This window comes from Antechinus flavipes, chromosome 4 (assembly GCF_016432865.1).
Source record: "Antechinus flavipes isolate AdamAnt ecotype Samford, QLD, Australia chromosome 4, AdamAnt_v2, whole genome shotgun sequence".
In the NCBI taxonomy this organism is placed as follows: domain Eukaryota; kingdom Metazoa; phylum Chordata; class Mammalia; order Dasyuromorphia; family Dasyuridae; genus Antechinus; species Antechinus flavipes.
In genome coordinates this window covers 86,251,367-86,269,377 of record NC_067401.1, presented here as the reverse complement: position 1 = coordinate 86,269,377, position 18,011 = coordinate 86,251,367, and the positions used below count along the sequence as shown (strand labels likewise).

The 18,011-nt window shown below is 33.1% G+C and overlaps 1 protein-coding gene across 5 annotated transcripts in view; it reads right to left on the bottom strand.

The window, feature by feature from the left end:
* The window catches only part of AKT3 (AKT serine/threonine kinase 3), a 406,801-nt gene that overhangs the window by 189,519 nt on the left and 199,271 nt on the right, over positions 1–18,011 (bottom strand). For 3 of the 5 annotated variants that reach the window (XM_051993496.1, XM_051993495.1, XM_051993502.1), the window contains exon 3: positions 16,107–16,232. In XM_051993496.1, the coding sequence (XP_051849456.1) occupies positions 16,107–16,232 (126 nt within the window). Of the gene's footprint in view, positions 1–11,160; positions 11,390–16,106; positions 16,233–18,011 lie in introns of those variants that run through there. The other 2 variants (XM_051993499.1, XM_051993498.1) reach the window with 2 other exon arrangements.

The following is an 18,011-nucleotide window of genomic DNA, read 5'->3' as shown; positions in this document are numbered from 1 at the left end:
CAGTTTCAGGGCACAGAAAAACGCTTGTGATCACTCACAACCCAGGGTACAGGCTGGGAGAGCAGTGACCACACTTCTACTTATATCATAACATCTTAGAAGAATCAAAACCTTACAGATCTCCAGAAGAAGCTCTGAAAACAACAGCAAAAAACCCTGAAACTTTCGTCTCCTTCATCCTGAAAGCAAATCCCAACTTTGCTTAAAAGTTAAAAGTAAAGAAATAGGCTGGAAAAATGTGTAATTAACAAAAAAGAACATGATCAAAGAAACTTACTATAGTGACTAGAAAAATCTAGACACAAACTCAGAAAAAGATAATGAAGTCAAAACAACTATATGCAAAACTTCAAAGAAAAATGTACACTGGCTACAAACCAGTTCCCCCATTCTTAAAAGAACTAAAAGAAAAGATTTTAAAAATCAAATAAGAAAGGTAAAGGAAAAAATGGAAAAAGAAGGGAGTGATGCAAAAAAATTATGAAAAGAGCCAATAGTTTGGAAAAAGAAGCTACACACACACACACACACACACACACACACACACACACACATTGAAAAAAAATGATAAAAGGGGCAAAAAAAGGGGGGCAGGACACTGAAGAGAAGAACCCCATAAAAAATAAAATTGGTTACATGGAAAATCAAGAAAAAAAGAACTCATTACAAATTAGAATTAGCCAAAAAGTTAAAAAAAAAAAAAAAGTTCACTAAGAAAATAATTCCTTAAAAATTAAAGGAGAGATTTAATAATATTGGAAGAAAAACATGGAATTAATATTAATAAAAACAAGAGCTTATTTTATGGGAGGAAAAAATAAAAAAGGTAAACCATTAGTTAGTTTGATTAAAAAAAATTATCAGTATGAAAAATGAAAACAGTGAACTTACTACCAATGAAGATATTAAAGCAATTATTAGAAGCTATTTTGCCAAATTATATGACATTAAATCTAATGATCTAAATAAAATGAATATTCATAAAAATATAAACTGCAGAGATTATATAGAATACTTAAATAACTACTTTGGAAAAAGAAATTGAACAAGCCATTAAGAAGCTCTCTAAGAAAAAAATCCCCATGTAACACTAATGTAAATCCCATGTAACATTAATGATAGATTACAAATATCAATGACCAGTGACTTATTATCCATTTTTCCAAGTGAATTCTATCAAACATTTAAAGTTCAATTAATTAATTCCAAAACAAACTATATGAAAAATAAGAATACTACTAAATTAATTTTATCACAAAAAATAATGCTGATGTCTAAACCATAAGCAGAAAAATGAGAAAGAAAACTACAGATCAATTTTCCTAATGAATTTTGATGCAAAAATTTAAATAAAATACTAACATACTAACTTGGAGCAATATATCAAAAATATCATAAATTATGAACAGGTAGGATTTACATATGCCAGGAATGCAGGGCTAGTTCAAAATGAGGAAAATTATCAGCATACCTGACATCAATTACAAAACCCAACAAAAACCATATAACAGATACAAAAATAACAGGTAATAAAAATATTTTTTTCAAAAAAATACAACACTTTAGAGGGAAAATAGGAGAAAGAATGAGAATCAATGAAACTTTCCTTAAATTGATAAGGTGTAACTATTTAAAACTATCTGCAAACATTAATTGTAATAGGGATAAGCTAGAAGCTTTTCAAATGAGATTAGTGGTGAAGAAAGGATGCCCATTATTATCCGATATTTTACTAAAAATGCCAATTACAGCAATAAAAGAAGAAAAAGAAATAGAAGGAATTAGACTAAGCAGTGAGGAAGCAAAACTATAATTATATTTTTGTAGACAACATGATGATATAGTTGCAGAATCCTGGAGAATGAATTAAAATACTAGTTGAAATAATTAGCAACTTCAGCAAAGTTGCAGGATATAAAATATATCTACATAAATCATCAGCATTTCTATATATTACCAATAAAGTCCAGCAGCAAGAAACAGAAAGAGAAATTATATAAAATAAATGCACACAATATAAAATACTTGGTAGTCGTAGTCTACCTGCCAAGATAAATCTAGGAACTCTATGAACACAATTACAAAACATTCCAAACAAGTCATCTCTAAACAATTAGGGAAATATTAATTTAATAATGGGTAGGCTGAACCAATATATTGAAAATGGCAATTGCAATTAAATTTATTTGCTTATTCAGTACCATACCATTCAAACTGCTAAAAAGTTATTTTATAGAGCCAAAAAAGAACAGTTAACAAATAATCTGGAAGAACAAAAAAGAATGAATATCAAGGGAATCAATAAAGAAAAAAAGTATATGAAGGTGCTCTACCAGTACCAAATCTCAAAATTTATTTAAAAATGTTGATCATCAAAACAATCTGTTACTCACCAAGAGACAGAGTGGTAGATCAATGGAATAGATTAGGTATATAACACACAGCAGTAAATAACTACAGTAATTTAGTGTCTGATAAGCCAAAATACCCAAGCATTTGGAACAAGAACAAACTATCTAACAAAAATTGGAAAGCAATTTGGCAGAAATTAGGTATGGCATAATATTTTTTACTGTTTCCCAAGATAATATCAAACTGAGTGCATGATTTAGACATAGAGATACCATGAGCAAACTGGGAAAAAAGGAATTTTTCTTTCCTTTAATTTTCAAGATTTCTAATTTAGTGTTTAATTGGGGATTTTTAATATGTTCTTTCTTTTCTAGTTTTTTTTTAAATTTTGTTTCATACCCAATTTATTTATCTGTTCTTTTTCTATTTTATTGCAACAAGTGTTTGGAGATATAAATTTTCCCTTACATACTGCTTTGGTTGAATTCCATTAATATCGAATGTTATCTCCTAGTTGTCATTCTCTTTAATGAAATTATTGTGTTTGTGATTTATTTTTTTGATCCACTCATTCTTTAAGATTAAAAATTAATTGGAAATGAAATTATCTAAAATATTTTTCCATGATTCTTTATTGATTATAATTTTATTGCATTATGACCTGAAAAAAATGAATTTAATATTTCTGCTTTTCTGCACTTGGTTGTGAGGTTTTACACAATATATGGTCAATTATTATCAAGATGCCATGTAAAGAAGCTAAAAATAGGATATATTCCTTTCTATTTCCATTCAGTTTTCTCCAAAGATCATATCTAACTTTTAAAAAATTCTATTAATTTCCTTAACTTTTTGCTTAAAGTTTTGATTACTTTCCTTTATCTAAGAGAGGAAAGTAGAAGTCACTCTGTTTATTCTTGTAACTCATTTAATTTTTCCTTTAAGAATTTGGATGCTATATAAATTTCTGTGTGTCTGTGTGTGTATACATAAATACATATGTGTTTGTGTGTGTGTGTGTGTGTGTGTGTGTGTGTGTGTGTGTGTGTAAAATCTAAGAACAAATTTCTCCAATAAAAGGCTTCAATTCTCAGATATATGAAGAATTGAAGCAAATTTATAAGAAACAAATTATTTCCCAATAAATGTCAAATAAACAGGCAGTTTTCAGGCAAAGAAATAAAATTTATAGGAAACTGATGTAAAAAGATTTAGGGTTCATAATTAAGTTCCTAAAAACAAACAAGTAGTAGAGAGGGATTTGAGATCAGGTTTTTTGACTCCATCTTTATACTAAATTGTTTGTATAAGTGGAAAAACAAATTGGCCAAACTTTGTATGAGACTTCCTCTTAACCTAAGTCTTCATGACATTTTAAAATCCCAGAACATCATTGGTATAAAGTACATGCTTACTGATGCAGACTGAAACTTCCCTACAATTTACTAGATAATTTTTGAAAAGACCTGTGACTAAAAAGTACATCATCATGTGACTAATCTGATAATGAATCCATCTGACAAAGTTACCCTAGTTGACAGTGAGGACCTATCACTGGCTCCATGCCTTAAGTTCTTTCAGCTTCATAGGATATACGTGAGATTGGAGTACACTGACAGTCTTCCAGGTCCAAGGTTACCATTACACAACACTAAAGCACTTAAATTGGATACTGTGACTTTCATAATACTAGATGACACTTTTCATCTTAAAATTAACAATTTTATTATTATCATATATAATAACAATATTAGTATTAACAATAAACAAAAATTAAAAGCTAAATTAACTTTTTATTCAAATGAACCACTAATAATGAAGAAGTTATGTTTGATAAGTTGACAGAGATTTAGGATTTTCTTACAGAGAACTACAAATGTAGTAGTAGATATGTGTTATTTGGTCATTGCTGATCAAGAGAAATTGTTATGTTAGGTATGAAATAAAGGATGTCTTGTGGAGCATATTTTCTATATGCCCTATATTTCTATAAAATAATTTCTTATAGAGGAATTCTCCTTTGAGTACTAACCTTGCTAGCTCTCTACAATCTATATTCTTTAAAATCTACATTTACAACTAAAAGAAGTAGGAGACATACTGATGAAGTTAAAATAATAATCAAAAAAAATTTAAAAATTTTTTAACAAGAGATTTTCAGTAGTCTACTTCAGATATTTAATTCTTATATGCCATGTAGGAACATTTCACAAATGAAAACCTTAATTGATAACTTTTCACAAGAAATGACTGGTGCTAGTTGGGTGATTCAAATAACAATGAACTGTTCTAGTATTTCTCAATAGACCCTACCTATTTTTTATTCTAAAATTGTACCAAAGTAATAGATTCTAGGGGGCATTTGGGGAAAAGAGGAAGACAATAACAAATTGGTCAAAAATGACACAAACTTCCTAGCTAAAAGGCTATTGTGCAGGCAATTAGTAAAAGAGGAAGCAAAGCACAAAACAAATGAATGAGAAAGACTGAACTTGTAATGAAAGATCTTATTATAGTTCAGAAACATCATTGTAATAAAACTTTGAAACAGCAACCTCACTTTTCTCCCTGCCTTTTTTTTCACCAGCCCTCTCTGCCCAATTATATACTATTCCTCCTTCAAAAGGATTCTCTTCATTTTCTCTAAAATCTTTAGACCTCTTGAAATATAGGCCTATTTTCTCCCCAAGTGGTCCTTATTAAATCTTTGTCAAATTATATGAAATTTCTAGGAATATCTTCCAGTGCAGCCCTATTCAGTGCCTCTTCTTGGCATAGAGGTAATCCTGAGTTCTCTAGGACAAGGCCAATAGAATATAAGTTATATAGGTGACAGAGCGGGAAGAACACTGAGTAGAGTTCAGTGGTCAATCAACAAGATCTTTTAATAGCTTACTACAATATACTCTTGTACATATATATGAAGACAAAGCGAAATAGTCCCTGCACTTGAGAAGTTTAGCTGGGAAGAATACATGCACATTGTTTAAGTATATGTGTAAGAGACACAAGAAAATTGGGGGGGGGGGAGGAAAAGGAAAGTATTCCTCAAAAAAATCCACAGATTTGAAAAAGGAAGACCAAGTAAACAGCTATGTGAATGAAAAGGGGGGAAGAAGGGGAAAAGACAACTTCAAGAAATGTTGGTAGAAACAAAGGCTTCATGAATTTGGTATATCTATTGTATAAGTTAACATCTAGCTGAATTCAGAACAAGTCTTCAACAAGCTGGGTACACACATAGACTCAAACATAAAAAATATATAACTGGTTATGCTTAATTAAATCATATTACTTATTTTTTCAATTCCATCTACCAATTTTGCAAAGGTTTTTGCAAACTTTTTGAACTTAAGTTTTGTGTGTCTTGGTAACCATAAGGGCTATGTCTTAAATTTAGTCAACATACTAAAGGTACAATACACACCTAGAACGAAGTTCATCCTTAGTGAAAGTAAATACAAATCCATGTTTTTTAAAAAATCTTAGTAATTTTGGGCATTTCTGTAATTCTTTTTCATATCTGATTACAGCATCATGGCTTTTGCCTCATAATTCAGAAGCTGAAGAAGAATAAAGAGATCAGTTGTCATTTCCTTATTGTAAATTACCATTACTTGATGCTCATATTATTATCTTCAATCTGTCAATTCTTTGTCTGAATTTTTAAAACTAATTTGTCCATTTCACAAATGTCAATTTGTCTGAATTTGAAAATAATGCATACAATCAGCCACATCTAAACTACAGTACATTGCAATATCCTACAAACTAACAAATGAATGACGATAAGCTCTCCAGTGCATTGTAAAAATTCCACTTTTTTTATCCTTCAAAATATATTGTGTATTTTGAAAATATGTTAAGTGAATGCGCCAAGGTCAGTCTGCAAATTAAATATTAGTCTTAATTTCCTTTTCATTTATTTATAAAAGTAAATATAAATACAAGTTGTGATGTTTTCTTCTTGAATGCCACCTGGAATAGTATTTATATCATAAAATAGCTGCCCTAAGATAGGAAGAATATAATTAGATGGCCTTTCTCCTTGCCAAAGCTAAGTCCACTATATGCACCTTTGATCTTATCCTGTCTCCTCTTCTCTTCTCCAGCAATCTGTATTCTCAAACATCTCTTCTCATTGTAATTTAAAATCTCATCCTATATACTGGTTCCTTCTCTACTAATCTTAATTTTATTAAAAATATTTCCAACTGTCATAAGAGCCTATCCTTTCAAGCTATAGTCTCCACCCTTTCTCAGTAAACACTGAGAAACAGCCTCCACTTGCTCTCCTTTAATTTACTCCATAACTTTTGATATTCTGATTTCAATGAATTGAATCTGCTCTTTCTGAAGTTATCAATTTCTTAATTGCTCAAATCTTACTGTGGGCAATACTAAAAAGTTTGGTTTCCACAAATGTTGTAAGCTTCAAGGTAATGTAGATAACAAGTATCACTGACCAATGAGCTTTCAGAAAGAGAAACTGACTAGACTCCAGAATTCTGATCAATGAAGTCTGGCTTAAACTGTGCAGGGTCAATGACTGAGAGAAGGAATAGCACAGAGAAAAAGCAATAACACAAATCTACACACACTATAGTGGAGAAGAGGGCATTCTTAGGGTATACCAGGAATAGCCAATTAAAGGTTATGGGGAGAAGATTAACCTAGAAAAACTTGCTCTGGCCTTCTTCTGTATGATGCATTTTTCTGAGGGAAGTATGTCTGCTTCTCCTGAGAATCAATGGCTATGTCCTTCAATCTCTCTCACTCTTTCAATAAAACATCACAGACTTTGAGATTCAGTCTAGGGTCTTGTTCTCACATTATCAGTTTTTTCAGTCATCTTTCTTGACCTCTCTGCTGCATGTGACACCAATGACAACCTCCCAACCCTATATCCCCTATGAATTCTGATGACACTATTCTCTCCCATTCCTCCTCCACCTGTTGACTATTCCTTCACAGTCTCTTTAATGTGTCATAACTCTATGCCTTGTCTTATAACTGTAGGTATCCCAAAGACTCTATTTTGATCCTTTTCTCCATATAGTCTCTTGATGACCTCATTTACTCTCACAATTTTATCACCTCTAAACAGGTAATTTACTTCCCAGCTTCTTAAACTGTGGCTCACAACCCCAAATGGGGTCTTGTAACTGAATGTATGGGTTGCAAAATTACAATTTATTATCAATATTTGATTTGTGTACCTATTTTATATACTTATGCACCTGAGGGGGTCATGTAAATGTTTCTTAGGTGAATAAGGATCACAAAATGGAAAAAGTTTAAGAAGCCCTTTTCTGTTTAACCAACCACTGTAATTTCTTTCCTAAGTTTCGGTGCTTAATCACCAATTGCTTATTGGACATTTGAAACCAGAAACCATAATATCTCAAACTCCACATGTACAAAAGAGAATTCATTATCTTTCCTCAAAACCAAACCCTTATCCAAACTTCTTTATGTTCAAAATTACCAACATTCTTCCAGATCCATTATCTCAGCATTATGCTTGACTCTTCATTTTTGTTTTCCCCAAATGTCCAATGAATCATCAAATGTGGTCATTCTGCTTCTACAATATCTCTCACCTCTTGAATTCTGTTCATTACTCTCCCAGCTACTACTTTATAGTCAGTTCCCCATCTCCTGTTGCCCTAATTATAACAATGGCTTCTTATTTGACCTTCCTATCTAAGACTTTCTCATTTTAGTTCATCCTCTACCCAGCAGTTGGAAGTCAGTCAATAAACATTTATTTAATACCTACTATGTGTTAGGAATTATGCTAAGCATAGGGATAAAAAAAAGGAAGCAAAAGATATTTACTCCCCTTAAGAAGCCCAGAATCTAATGTGAGGGAAGAACAAAAGAATTAGATACAGGATAAACAGGAAATAATCAAAAGAGGAAAGGCACTAGCATTAAGAGGGGCTGGGGAAAACTTTCTGAAGAAGATGGGATCTTAACTGGAACTAAAAGAAAGCTAGAGTAGCCAAGAGGCAGAAACAAAGAGGAAGAACAAACACATGGGACAGTGAGAAAATGCCAGGAATTGAGAGATGGACTATCTTGTTCCTGAAACTTTAAGACAGACAGTGTCACTGAAACAAAGGGTACATGGTAGAGAGTTAGATGTAAGATCACATGTCTTGGACTGGAACATGTATGACTGGAAAGGTAGGAAGGCACTAGGGTTATAAAACTCTTTGAATGCCAAACAGTGAGAAGAGTGAGTAATGAGAAATAAATGGATTAAGGAAATGTCATATACCAAATTCATTGGAGGAAGGAAGGGGAATGATTTGGAAATCTATAAACAACAACTACTAGACTTTTGATTCAGTGAGAGATATAAATAGCATGAATCTTAAAGGAGAAAAGATTACTATTTGATACCTGTAAGGGAAAAACCTGGAGGTAGCAATGGGGAAGCAAGAAATAGTTCAACTCTTTTCCCTTGACCAGTGTGCTGAAGGAAATAAACACATGTACAGCCAGAGAGAATGTGTCACTGTGGAGAGCCAAGTAAAAGAGTTAAGAGCTAAAAGATTGAAGAAGTAAGAGAGGAAAAGATTTAAAATGAAGGGAAATTTCTAGCCATATGAAAAGATGCTCCAAGTCATTATTTGTCAAGAGAAATGCAAATTAAGACAACTCTGAGATACCACTACACACCTGTCAGACTGGCTAAGATGATAGGAAAAAATAATGATGAATGTTGGAGGGGATGTGGGAAAACTGGGACACTGATGCATTGTTGGTGGAGTGGTGAGCGAATCCAACCATTCTGGAGAGCAATCTGGAATTATGCCCAAAAAGTCATCAAACTGTGTATACCCTTTATACCCTTTGATCTAGCAGTGCTACTACTGGGCTTATATCCCACAGAGATACTAAAGAAAGGAAAGGGTTCTGTATGTGCCAAAATGTTTGTGGCAGCCCTGTTTGTAGTGGCTAGAAACTGGAAAATGAATGGATGTCCATAAATTGGAGAATGGTTGGGTAAATTGTGGTATATGAATGTTATGGAATATTATTGTTCTGTAAGAAATGACCAGCAGGATGAATACAGAGAGGACTGGTGAGACTTACATGAACTGATGCTAAGTGAAATGAGCAGAACCAGGAGATCATTATATACTTCGATACTGTATGAGGATGGATTCTGATGGAAGTGGATTTCTTTGACAAAGAGACTTAACTCAGTTTCAATTGATCAAGGATGGACAGAAGCAGCTACACCCAAAGAAAGGACACTGGGAAATAAATGTAAACTGTTTGCATTTTGGTTTTTCTTCCCGGGTTATTTTTACTTTCTGAATCCAATTCTCCCTGTACAACAAGAGAACTTTTCGGTTCAGCACACATATATTGTATCTAGGATACAGTGTGACATATTTAACATGTATAGGACTGCTTGCCATTTAGGGAAGGGGGTGGAGGGAAGGAGGGGAAAAGTAGGAACAGAAGTGAGTGCAAGGGATAATGTTGTAAAAAATTACCCAGGCATGGGCTCTGTCAATAAAAAATTATAATTATTAAGAAAAAAAAGATAGGAACAAAAAAAATGAAGGGAAATTTGTTATTTAGTGGAATAGGCATTCCAGAGGGCACAATGGAAGGAGTAGGTAGCATTTGGTTAGAACTTTAAAATGAGACAGCAGTTAAGGGATGGGAATAGAATTGTGGGCAACAGGGTTGGTAATGACCTGAAGGGTCATAAACTCACTGTGATGTGTGAAGCATAAGCAGGTGAGAATGTTTATATTGGATAGAAATTGCCACTCTTCTTAGAGGAAGCTGGATATTGGGCTCCAGGATGAGATGGAAAACAAATGATCTTAGGGGAGGCTCCATTTCACTATTCTTCCCTTCTAATACTGAAGATTAGGCATAGCAGAAGATCAAAGTCCCACTTCCCAATGAATTTGCTCTAACTCTTTCCTCAAGGACAGGCACACTTGGAGATGCAAGGCCTGAAATCAAATGGATAGTTACTCTTACTTATAACAAAGGTTCTCCATATCTGATTTGAGAGATCAGCGTGGCAGCAAAAGGAAGAAATTTCTAAAAGAAAGGAATATTACTTAAGTATAGAACTGACTATGCCCTTCCACCACTCCATAAATTCTAGCGACTCTTGACTACCTCCAAGATTAAATATAAACTCCCCTGCTTGCTTTTTAATGCCTATTAGATAGGATCTTGTCTCCACCTTTTTTTACTCACCTCCATATCTATTACTCCTGCACTCTGCAATCAGCCTTCTCTCAATTCCTCAGATATGTCATTTCATCTGTCTCCGAACTTGTCACCCCTCATTCTCGAAATGTAAACCCTGCACAGTTGTACTTCACAGATTCTTCTCTTCCATCAAAACACAACTTAAAGCCTACCTCTAGGTGAAGTCTTTCCTAATCTCCCCAGCAGCTTGTATCCTAAAACCAAAATTTTGGAAATAATTTAACTACTTATATTTATTCTTCCTATTTTAATCTTCCTTTACAATAATGAATTTATTTTAAGTCTACAGTGTAATAGAATGTCCGTAAGGTTTATTTGATTCCCTTCCAATAAGCTTTAAGAAGTGGATTTTAGACAAAAAGTTCTGAGCTCAGTCACACTTAGAACTCCCAGTTAAAATTCCTAACACACAGGATTTCTGCTTAATTTTACATTTATGTCTACCTCTGTTAGCCCCTGGTTTCTCTGTGGTTGAAACAAATTTAGTTCATTGGAAGCATCTGGGTAAAGAAATAGTAGCCTTATGAGAAGCTGAGGAAAAGAACTAACCTTTTCTGAGGACTTCCTTGATCCTGTGTGTTCTACTCTAAGACAGTTCTTGGCAGTTCTCTTCTCTGACAAAGTTCAATTCTACTTTTGTCCTCAAAGGTGATGTGGAAGATCATGTTTGCTCCAACAGCGATAATCCAGGCCCTGAGAATCTCTTATTTGGGTTTGAGATAGCTCCCTTCTTTTTTTATATGTGATATGAATGAGTCTCTCATACCATGATTTGGCTCTAAATGGAGGAAGAGGAAGAGAAAAAGTACAGACCCTTGTGCTTAACTAATATAAACAAGAAGTGTTCTAACTTAACAAAGCTTTTAATTGGGTGGGATAACAAATGGGGTTCTTGCTTTATTAAGTATGTGCTTAAATATGTATGTATTTATGTATGTAGGTATGTATGTATGTGTGTATAGCTATGTATATTTCCCTAAGTAGGATGCTATTTCATTTTTGATCTGTGTATCCACATCACCTGGCACAATGACCAATAGTATAGAAGTACTTAATAAATGCTCCTTGAGTGCCTGATAAAGACATATTTAAGTTCTGTCTCTTGAGTCATAATGGTTATATGGCCCAGGACAAATCACTTAACTCTCAGTGTCCCAAATAACTTTAAGACTAAAAGTTGAAGATCAAGTACTGATTTGCTGTGGTTGGATAATTCTCTTCACTGGGAATTCTCTTCCTCAAACAATGAAATTACAAATCTCTTCCACTTACCCCTATAATCCCTTCTTTTAAACATTGTTTTTTTGATAGCAGGTACTTAGCGAAAAATAGTTTTAATTAAAGGAGAAGGAAGATTTTTGTGGAGATTGTAAAGGAGATCTCTGGGAACTTTTAAAGATTTTTAAAAATCTTGTGTTGGGCACAAGATCACATGATACCTCTAGCTATGGACAAAACCAATATGGCACTCAACCTGTGCCCAACTGGCAAAATAATATTCTCCCATCTCAGGGCAAGAAGTTTAGCCTTGCTAATGGTCAAGTTGCATTGTTATATATCTAATTGACCAAATTAGGTTCCAATTTCCAAAAATAACAAAAACAAAACCCCTATCTGTGACAAATCAGTATCATCCTAGAAGGGTTCTTTTGGTCTGGTATCCAGTCTCCAGGAAGACTTATCTGATAAGTTTCGGACTTAGGATCTTGCTAATTTTAGAGATTGGTGTTATGTTGGGGAAAAGGCTATATGATGCCCCTGTGGAAAAAGCAACTATTCCTGCCCTATTTGAGCTCCTTGTGCCAGTCCATGGCATGCCATGTGTCCACCTAATCCAAGAGGTTCTCAATAACCTATTCCCAACTTGCATATCAGGGCAAGAGGTTTCTAGCCTCAACACAGAGCTGCCTTGGTCCCCAAATGCTTACCCCCTCCAAGAGTTCTGTATATAGTGGAGAAATAGTTTGGTTTCTCCCTCAATTGGCAGGCTTCTTTGCCCCTGGAATAGTTTAGATGACACAGAAAACACTGGAAGAATCAAGAGGTAGTATTGTTTGTTGTGAGATGCCTCAGTTTCTAACAGAATGGGGTGTGTGTGTCTACCACTCTGTGACTGGTGGGCAGGCATTTATTTGGAAGAAAGAGAATATCTTAGTTGAGTTTGTGGAACTACTGAGACCCTCCTTTTTTAGCCCATTAAACGTTTTTGTAGCGCATGCTCATATGTGTATTTATTGTTGTTCAGTTATTTCAGTCCTGTCTGACTCTTCATAACCCTATTTGGGAGGTTTTTTTTTGTTTTGTTTTGTTTTTGTTTTTGGCAAAGAGACTAGAGAGGTCTGTCATTTCTTTCTCATTTTACAAATGAGGAAAGTGAGGCAAACTGGATTAAGTGATTTATCCATGGTCACCCAGCTAATATTTGAGGCTGAATTTGAATTCAGAAAGATGAGTCTTTTTTGATGCCAGGCTCAGCATTCTGTCCATTGAGCCATTTAACTGTCCCCAAGTCTGTATTTAGCCCTTATATAGAGACCTCTAAAAGGACAAATATCATTCCTCTGATATGACTCTTAGAGGACAAGCCTTTGGTAAATGTGCTAGGAATGCTGAGTAAGGGGCAATACAGGCAGAGCTTTGCTATTAATTAGATCAGTTGCATGGAAAGAAGTGTATGATCTCTTAGCTACTTTGCCATAGATGATCCTGATTGAATGACAAATTACTAAGAGCATCAAAAGTATCCCTGTGCTCTCCTTGATGTTCCTGGTCATCACTAGCACCTCACACTGACAAAGGAAATCTATGACTACACTGAAAGGGTTATTGTCTGTGTTGTAGTGCTAATGCTCTTAGTGCTACTCTGGTTCTTCATCACCTTGCATTAAGAGACCCACCATGAACAACAAAGATTTGGCTCACCCTCCACATGGACCAGATTGTTGTGATTTGAAAATGGACTCTTCCAAAGGAAAGAAGAAAACCCTCAGACCTCTGACTCTTGTTCTTCACATTTTTTTCTTTAATTTTTGATTTTTAGGGAGTGGTGGCATAAATTTTGTGTGTATTAGTGGAAGTGATTGTATTTTCTTCTTAAATTCAACAAAAATTTATTTTATTCTTTAAATATAAAAAAATCCAGCTCTTTACTTCCATGAAAATTTGAATTGTTATATATTCAATTTTATTTTATTTTGGGAATATTTATTTCTAAGAATAGCAATAAGTCTTTGCATGGGAAAAAGCCTTTTTAAAAAAAGTTTCTTGTACAATGGAGTCATTTAATTCTACATTAATTGTATTAATTAAAGTATTTACTACAGAGCATTTTTCATTAAAATCAAGATCTAAGACAAATCATGTAGAACATTTAGATTAGCTTCCATTTCATGGTAATAATGTCTAAAATCTGAAGAATTAGTTTACAAAGAGAAGCTAAATTCACACTACTTTACTCAAGTCAGTTAAGCCAATTACTTCCAACATATCAGTTATAGAAAGACTTACAGATGTAGGCTAATATTTATTTCATGGATGAGTTGACTGTCAGTCACTAAAAAGGATTTCTCCCCAAGAGTGCAGTATTTTATTTCAGATTCTGCCAGTGGAAGTGTTGGAACAGATGTTGGCAGACTATGACATACAGTATGTCTTTAAAACTTGTTCGGGTGTGAAATTTCATAAGGTCAAAAAAAATGCTGCATTTTGATCAAAGGATAAAGGAGCTCTGCCTTACTAAATTTTTATAAATTATTTCAAGCAAACCAATTGCCAGTGTCCTAAAGTTACAGAAACTAAGGTAATGCATTGAGGTTGAATATAATAGGTGAAAGGAATATAAATCTAAAGTTGCAAGGGGATTAAGAGTCATTAAGTCTAACCCCTAATTTTACAAATAAGGAAACTGAAAGTTTAAATAATTTGTTTGATCAAACAAGTTAAATGGCAAGGCTGGAATTCAAATTCATGTTCTTTGACTCTAAGGTTCAGTATGTTCCTACTATACCATGAAAGCATTTCTTAGACATCTGAATTATTAATAAACAATAACAGATCCGAGAAAAAATAAGTCATTAAAAAGAACAAACAATATTTCTATGACTATGAGAGATATCAAGTACTTTTATCTAAGAAAAATTTCGTGTTTTTGAAACAGGTATATTATAGTATAAGTAGCACTGAACTGGGAGAGTCAGGAAACCTTGTTTCTATTACTACTTATCTGTGCTCCCAGTGGCAAGTTCTTTTACATTAATGGGCCTTAGTTTCCTTATCTTCAAAATGAGGATGTGGATTCTGATAAGTGATCTCTAAAATCCCCTCTAGCTCTAATTTTAGGATTCTATGAGGGAATAAAACTTGGAAGTTTTTGATAAGAGAGAAAGATGTCATTTTTTAAAACACCACATCCATCTGGCATCAGTGTGTTTAAAAGATTTAAATACACAGTGAGATCCTAATAATACACTTAGAAAGTTTTTGAAAAAAGTCAATTACATCATCCAAGATTATTTAATGGATCCACAATTCTGAAGCATTTCCTAGGCTTTATATATCTCAGCGAGATCTGTAATCTACAAACTACACACACACACACACACACACACACACACACACACACCCCGCCTCAAATTTACAAATAACTGAAAAAAATTAGAAAAAGTAGGGGGTGTCCTAATATTGATACTGGTTTCTATGTTATTTTCTTGTTTCATAGTCGAGAGAGTTCTCATTTCTTTCCCAAATTGAGCTAATACATGGAAATACACTATTAATGTCAATAAGAATGATTTTGCTATGCTTATTTCTTCAAAATTCACTAAATACAATTAATCTTTTAAATGTTTTTAATTTTTTAAATTAACAGAGTAAATGTAAATATTCTTTGTTATTATATAAGTACAGAAACACTTTGAATGATTCATCAATAAATTCACACATTCTGAAGAACTGATTTATTGCTTGATTATCTTAGTGAATAATCTCTTAGCTTGGTTTTGTGCCATTTTACAATCTGGCTAACATTTTCTAAATACTTTTAAAATATAAGTAATTTCAGAGATAATTTTTAGAAAATTAAGAAAAAAGCAGAAATGAATATAAAATTTCTATAGCCATTAATTTTCTAATTTAAAATACTCTCCTATTATAGTCAATGAAAAAGTATGAGAGAACTATGAATTTGTAGAGATCACAATATTTTATCAGAAATTTAGCACCTACGTTCAAAAGTCTTTGCTCCTATTTATTTTAGGTACCTCTGAAGTACAGATTTAAAGATTCCCCTACTATAAGATTCAAACATATAGGAAATTTACTTCTGGATATGAAGTCATATTTTTTTAGACTATCAACAATGATAAGGAGATTTTATGCTGCTATAAAACTCACACCAAGTATTTTACATTCCTATTATATATTATAAAGCATTCAATGTATAAGCTCATATAAATAATAAAAATATAAGGATGAGTATACAAATACAATTAACTTACTTGCCACTGAAAAGTTGTTAAGGGGATAAGGTAAATCCACATCTTGAGGTTTCTCCTTATATCCTATGAATGAGCCATCTGTCTTCAAAAGGAAGTATCTTGGCCTCCAGTTTTTTATATATTCTCCTACATGAGGAAAGCACACATGTTAATTCTGAAGAAATGAACAGCAGCTTTTATGTGAAAAATAAATTATGGTACAATGTATGTCCTACAACACTGGACTCCAAAAATTTGGTTGGCTAATTTTCATTCAACTTATCTCAAAAAAAAAAAAGAAAATACATGAGTCTACAATTAAGATTCAATAAAAACCCAAATATGTTTTGTTTTAAATCATTTCACAGTTTGAGCATTCACTTGCACCATTATTCATATAGGGAATCATTCATCTGAGTACATATTTTATTAGGTTTTTCATTTTATCACATGGTTGTTAGAAGATATTTTCAGCAAATTAAGACAAATCTTCATGATTTATTTACACAGTATTAATTTTTTTGATGAAAAACACTTCTCACAACAGCAATGCCTAATAATAATTTTTTTCCATCTATAACTAACAAATTGTGTCATTTTCTTTAAAGGGGTGGGGATGAGGGGTGCAAAAAAAATTGTTTTCTCTATCAAATCCTGCCAAAATAATTTCTCTTCAGCCACACTGCATTGTTGTACACACAGAAATTCCAGTTTCTATAACACTACAAAAAAGAAATACTGACCACTCAGCAATATTGGTTTTAAATGGCATAATTTATTTTGAGACATGAACTCATCATAAAATGTCCAAAACTGCATCCTTGCAAATAAATTGATCTTCAGCCTTCCTTGATTAACAAAAACAAAAAACAGATACCAAGCAATTAACTGACAATAAATTAAATGACCAACATTATATGCTCTAAGCCCTATTTAATGAACATGGTCTATATCTGATACAAATCTGATTCTTGACAACAGCCTTAATAAATTCCAACAGTCCTGGATATTCTGCACCCTTAAGTTCAATTGCGTAATATATGTTTCCATTCGGAGGCCCTCTATTAAACTAAAAGTTTATCCTCCCTTAAAAATCACTCCCTTCTCACTTAACTAATATAATATCACAATCCTTTCAGTTAACCAGGCTCAAAACTGTTTCATAGTCTCAAAAGCAAAGAATAATTTGAAATTCTCTCTAAAATGAATTAACTACCAAATCCTGATAATTCTTCCTCCAGAACATCTCTCTAATCTAGGGGTTAACAAATTATAGCCAGAGGGCCAAATCCATTTCAAGGTGGAGAGGACAATGAAGACAATATATGGTTTCTGAATTCAGAATGGGTTTTTACATTTTTGAGGTAATTTTAAAATGTAAAAATCATTCTTAACTAAAGCTACACAAAGAAACCACAATAGGCTACATCTGACCTTCAGGCCATATTTTGCCAACCACTGTGCTATCCCATCCCAACTTTTCCATTCTCATTACCACAACTCTAGTTCAGGCATCTTGTCAAAAAAGGGCTACTAAAACAATCTGTATGGTATTCCTTTAATCTCAATATTCCAAATGATGCTATATATCCCTCACAGAAAAATCTTCCTAAAGTATAATTTGTTACCATCATCACTTCCCTGTTTAAAATTTTCATTTCCTTCAAAATAAAGTAAAAATTTCTCAATTTATCATTCAAAATTTCTATAATCTGGGCTAAGCAACATAATACATAGAATGTTGAGTTAAACTCAAGAAGAACCAAGTTCAAATCTGGCCACAATTCATAGCTGTGTAATCTTGGGCAAGTAGATTAACGTCTGCCTCAGTTTCCTCAATTAAAAAATAAGGAGGATGATCTTATTATCCTATGCCTTCCTTTTGCATCAATTAATTTATATATTTCCATAAGGATAATAATAGTA